We start from the raw sequence: 5,925 nt of genomic DNA, 5'->3' as shown, positions 1-5,925 counted from the left end.
GAAAGTCAATAGAACATGGCACTTTCCAATTTTTTCCATTTGTACTCATTCATTGTTTTTGTTTTATTGGTCATATTTGTACAGGTAACCTGAAAAGAAGCAATCACCTTTGAATCAGTAACCCAGAATAACACCAACATTACACTATTTATCTGACTCTATTTTAAGCTGGCCTTTCTGAGATAAAATGCTGGGGTGACTAATTAGAATGTACATAAACAAATCCATCCCTCTGTTACAATGCTTACAAAAGGATTGTTCCTTAGGGCTTGATCCTGCAAAGTGCCGGTGATGTCTCTCTTGGGATGATGACAGAAGGTACTCAGAACTTCATGAACCTGGATCATTGATGAATACATTCAGCTAAAACAAGCACTGATTTTTATCTTAAGCCAAATATTTTAATTTAGCAAGTCTACTAACAAGGTAAAATTAAAGTAACTTTTTGTTATATAAAAAGTTTAAAAGTTCCTTTTACTCTATGTCTTGAAGTGCAACTACAATTAATTATTTTTATATATGGTGGGTAATAAAGAACGCTGTACTTACAGTACCAGGAATTAAGCCAATTTCTTGTGACTTTTGGCCTGGTTTTCAAAAGCACTGAGCATCTGCAAATCCCCTACACAGTCTCAAAGGTGTTCTGCATCTCTGAAAATGAAACCACTGGTGTTTGTAAAACATATATTTTATCATGTTCATCATTGGTTTACTTATTTGGCAGAAACTGTCAGCTAATCTGCCATCTTAATCACTCTTGCATTATCTCAGAATTTTTAAACTTGAATCAGGCCGCAGTTGGTTTACTGTGTCCACTACTGGGCACCACACTTCAAAAGGGATGTGGCCAGCCTGGAGAGGGTTCAGAGGAGGGCCACCCGCTTGGTGAGAGGGCAGCAGGACAGGCCCTACAAAGAGAGACTGGAGGACCTGAACCTGTTCAGCCTCAGCAAGAGGAGGCTGAGGGGAGACCTGGTGGCTGCCTACAAACTCCTCAGGGCAGATCAACAGCAAATAGGTAGAGCCCTTTTCTCCCCAGCACCACCTGGGGTGATAAGGAATAATGGTAATAAGCTAATGGAGAATAGGTTTAGGTTAGAGATCAGAAGGCAATATTTTACAGTTAGGGTGGCCAAAATCTGGAACCAACTTCCCAGGGAAGTGATCTTCGCCCCTACCTTAGGCAAATTCAAGAGGAGGTTGGATGATCACCTGTCTGGGATCTTGTGAACCCAGCATTCATTCCTGCCTGTGGCAGGGGGTCAGGCTAGATGATCTGTTCAGGTCCCTCCTGACCCTAGCAACTATGAAACTATGAAAATGTATATTAAATGTTTAATACACTATAGTAGCTTCCAATCAAAATTAATATGCTACAGAGTAATGCTTATGGTAAATAAACTTTGGAACAATTTATACAAAGCAGGAAATAAATAATTTTTACTTCAGTGTCATTAAAAAGTAAAACAGTATGTCACACCACAGTATAATCCTATCTAGATAATATAATATTGTTATACTTTATTGCATCATAATTTGGGGATAACATTTTAAGATTTAAGTAAAATATGTAAAGAAACAAAATGATTAGATTTACTGTCTTTAATATTTAATATTGAACAACCAAAGTTTCTCTTTTGTACATAATCCAATTTAAAGATAATATAATTAGCACTTCCAGCATTAACAGTCTGTATTTACAATGAGTGAGATGGGATAGGGAATCTAAATAAGAAGAATCTTCAAATCTGTATGCAACATAAGTCAAAATGTGAAGATTTATAATAGGCTCCAACTTCAAGACTTTTATTTATGGGAAACAATTAAAAAAGGCTTTGATTGCTTGCTTTATTATCTATAAGAGTTTCTGAAATGATGATTTTGTTAAATGGTTTTAAATGTTTGAAATATCCAATAATGCCTTCATTATTTTGCTCACGACAGTAACAATTTGTTCCAGTACTTCCACATCAGCTTTTGCTTGCTTGTAGACTGGTCGGAAATCTGATGAAAGGATAACAAGGGAATTTATATAATCCTAATTCCATATTCCTGGATATACAATGGTTCAAGTAGATGGTGTCAGTCTGTTCCAAGGGTCATGTACACAGAAGTTACAAAGTGTTCTTCACTCTGCATTAAATGTGTACACTGTATCAATGAGCAGGAAAACTTCAAAGTTTTTATGAATTGATGCTGATTGAAAATAAAATATCACTCTATTGTTCTTGTAGCAATGCTAGAAGTTAATCATCAATCCCTGGTGTTTCACCCTGTTGTATTCTGGAGGCTATTCTAATGGCTTCTTCCAATGACTGCTGCTCTCCAAGCTGAAAAAAAGGTATTTGAAACACATCAGTTGATCAAAACTACTGTATAAGATAAAACATTTTTGCACACAATGATAAAGGGGAAAAGCAAAAACTGTGATTCAGTTAATACTTCTGTATGCAACAAGTGTGATAACCAGTATTGTCATGGCTATTCTGAATACTATGTACTAGCAATTATCTAATCAGCATCAAAATAAAAATAAATCCCTTTGGGGGATTAAACTCAGTTTCTGTGTATCTGCCAAATGACCTTTCTTCAAAAAGTCTTGGTACATAGCAAACAAATGTCCTAACATGCATAGAGATAATCTGCCAGCTTGGTAGATATTACTAGAAAAGGCTAAGATAAGGGTTCAATCATCCAAGGCAGGTGTTAAATAATGACCTATTCATGTTGACAGGCCAAAATGAAAGACAATATTTTTCTTAATTTTTTAATATCTAAGTAACACACTAAGAAAAGTGGCACATGAACATTTTTTATTAAAACTGACATGTGTGACACCATTCAAGCTGATGGAATAAAAAAACTGTATAGTAGTGAAGTGTTTATCAATTCTGCAGTAGAGAAAAAAGGCTCTTAGAGCTGCAGTGAAAGGCCCTGCATTATACCTGCACTAAAGCTAGAAATATTTCTCTGCCATTCATAGAGGGACATCTTCTTCCTAATCAACTTATTTTAACAGATAATATTAAATAAAAAAGTAAAAAGAAGCTTCTAATGTTTATTTCCTCTCTAATGTTCTCGTATTCTTCATCTTTGCCCAGCCATACTGTTGTTCGGTATGTGGTACTTGTTTAAGGCCCAGTCCTAAAAATCCTTACACTATAGTTGTCCTTATCTCAGTCAGATCCAAATGAAGTTACTGAGACAACTCACATGAGTAAGGACTAATTCTTTTGACTTAGGGTTTTGAGGTTTGATGGGTGGGAGGTCAAATTTCTTATATTCCTGCATGCACTGTACAACGCGTCCCTTTGGTACTAAGTGAAACAAAACAAATTCTACAGTCTCCATCCTGTAAAATGAGGGGCAATCAGCTCCTCACCCTATGATAAATGAAAGTAAGAAAATAATTTCAGTACATTTCGATGGCACTACTGATATGCTTAGAATTTAAGCAAATGGTTAAGGGACCTGAGCCTAAGAGTGCTCAGCACCTTGGCAGGGTTGACTGAAATATAAATTGTCAGATTTAAACACAATTTAGGCTATTTTGAATTTAGAGTTGAATTATACATCACCAGAAAGTATTATCCTGATACTTCTCATAGGGTTCCTGAGCTTACCTATGACTGTAGCATCTCAGCAAACTAAGTCTATTCCATCTCGGAGGAAAGGCAGCAAGAGGGCACAGCAGCCCCCCTGGCTCTCCAGGGACCTAGCAGACCTCCTGAGGCTAAAAAGAAAGGCCTACAAAGGATGGAGGATGGGAGTCACCTCCAAGGAGGATTATTCTGCATTGGTCCGGTCCTGTAGGGAGCAGACCAGGAAAGCCAAGGCTGCAACTGAACTCCAGCTAGCTTTGAGCATCAAGGACAATAAAAAGTCCTTTTTCAGATATGTGGGGAGCCGGAGGAAAAGTCCAGTGATTTGCCCGGGATCATTATAGTGTCATGAGTGTCTGTCTTATCTGTGGCTCCAATTCATAATTTTCTGGTAAATATAGAATAATAGAAAATGAGGGTTGGAAGGGACCTCAGGAGGTCATCTAATCCAACCTGCTACTTAAAGCAGGACCATCCCAACTAGATCATCCCAGCCGAGGCTTTGTCTAGCTGGGTCTTAAAAACCTCCAATGATGGAAAATCCACAACTTCTCTGGGTAACCTGTACCAGTGCTTTACAACACTCTTAGTGAGAGAGTTTTTTTCCTTATAGTTAACCTAAACTTACTTTGCTGCAACTTGAGACCATTGTTCCTTGTTCTGTCATCTGCCACCACTGAGAACAGTCTAGTGCCATCCTCTTTGGAACCACCCTTCAGGTAGTTGAAAGCTGCTATTAAATCCACCTCAGTCTTCTCTTCTCCAGTTCCCTCAGCCTCTCCTCATAAGTAATGTGCCCCAGCCCCCTAACCACTGGACTCTTTCCAGTGCCCTCCACTGGGCTCTTTTAATTGATTTCCACTGGATTCTTTCCAATTTGCCCATATCCTTTCTGTAGTGGGAGGCCCAAAAGTGGACACAGTATTCCAGATGTGGCCTCACCAGTGCTGAATAGAGGGGAATATAGCAATCCTTCTCTGTAACTCATAGGAAACATTTGCTTGTGTTCTAAAGGTAAATTATGAGACCAATATGCCGAAACCAGCAAAGTTTGTTGCAATATAGTGCCACTATCTTGCTTCACAACTTCAGAGGAAAACCTTTGTATACTAGAAGTCTAGGAGCTAATAAGGAAAACATTTAGGCTGCCTGTTAGACATTGCTTCTCCAGGGGCCTCCAAGAGGAGCTTCTTGTGATGGTAGTGTAGTCAGCATATTTGCCACTGATGGTAAGAAATTTTAGAATTTAAGTTATGTTGGCATTTTACTCCTGGGAGAGAAAAAACTGGATCATGAAACATCTGCTTCTGGAAACACAGTAACATAGTAACATCTGTTGGAAGCTAGCAGGATTCAGTACACTAGTTCAGCAATGAGAAGCAGTGGGTCTTATTCTGATTTTACTGTTACTGGGACGTCATTCTCCCCCTGTACTTGGCCTTAGTGAGGCCGCAGCTGGAGTACTGTGTCCAGTTTTGGGCTCCACAATTCAAAAAGGATGTGGAGAAGCTTGAGAGAGTCCAGAGAAGAGCCACGCGCATGATCAGAGGTCAGGGAAGCAGACCCTACGATGACAGGCTGAGAGCCCTGGGGCTCTTTAGCCTGAAAAAGTGCAGGCTCAGGGGTGATCTGCTGGCCACCTACAAGTTTATCAGGGGTGACCACCAGCATCTGGGGGAACGTTTGTTCACCAGAGCGCCCCAAGGGATGACGAGGTCGAATGGTCACAAACTACTTCAAGATCGTTTCAGGCTGGACATAAGGAAGAATTTCTTTACAGTCCAAGCCCCCAAGGTCTGGAACAGCCTGCCACCGGAGGTGGTTCAAGCGCCTTCATTGAACACCTTCAAGATGAAACTGGATGCTTATCTTGCTGGGATCCTATGACCCCAGCTGACTTCCTGCCCTTTGGGCGGGGGGCTGGACTCGATGATCTTCCGAGGTCCCTTCCAGCCCTGATGTCTATGAAATCTATGAAATCATTTTTTAATATTTGTTTTTAAGTTTTAATATATCATGACCTTCAAATTATGGCTCTAATACGTATATACTACTCCTTTTTTACTTAATCATACTACAGGTAATACATAAAAGTGGTATCTGTATAAAAAACATACTTGGGGATTTGGCTTTATAGACATCTCACCTCTAAGTGAAACTTCACATCCAACTACCAGTTTAGTATGTTTTTCCCCCCCAAAATAAACTACCTATGTACAGCATGTTATTATTATTTTTCTGCCCTTCTGTAACTAAAATTTGTGTTTCCACTGCTTTTAAAAGTTTGTATTTAAACTAAATTTGTCTTTCACTTTAGCTCCAA

The 5,925-nt window shown here is 39.2% G+C and overlaps 1 protein-coding gene across 1 annotated transcript in view; it reads right to left on the bottom strand.

Annotated features, from left to right (window-relative positions):
* Window positions 1-1,587: 1,587 nt before the first annotated feature.
* Window positions 1,588-5,925, bottom strand: part of ZNF143 (zinc finger protein 143) — a 38,155-nt gene continuing 33,817 nt past the window's right edge. The window contains exon 15 of the mRNA XM_006017671.3: window positions 1,588-2,330. Coding sequence (XP_006017733.1) covers window positions 2,247-2,330 — 84 coding nt within the window. The 3' untranslated portion in view covers window positions 1,588-2,246. The remainder of the gene's footprint in view (window positions 2,331-5,925) is intronic.

Source organism: Alligator sinensis, unplaced genomic scaffold (assembly GCF_000455745.1).
Source record: "Alligator sinensis unplaced genomic scaffold, ASM45574v1 scaffold755_2, whole genome shotgun sequence".
NCBI classification, from domain to species: Eukaryota; Metazoa; Chordata; order Crocodylia; family Alligatoridae; genus Alligator; species Alligator sinensis.
This window is presented reverse-complemented; position numbering and strand designations above follow the sequence as displayed.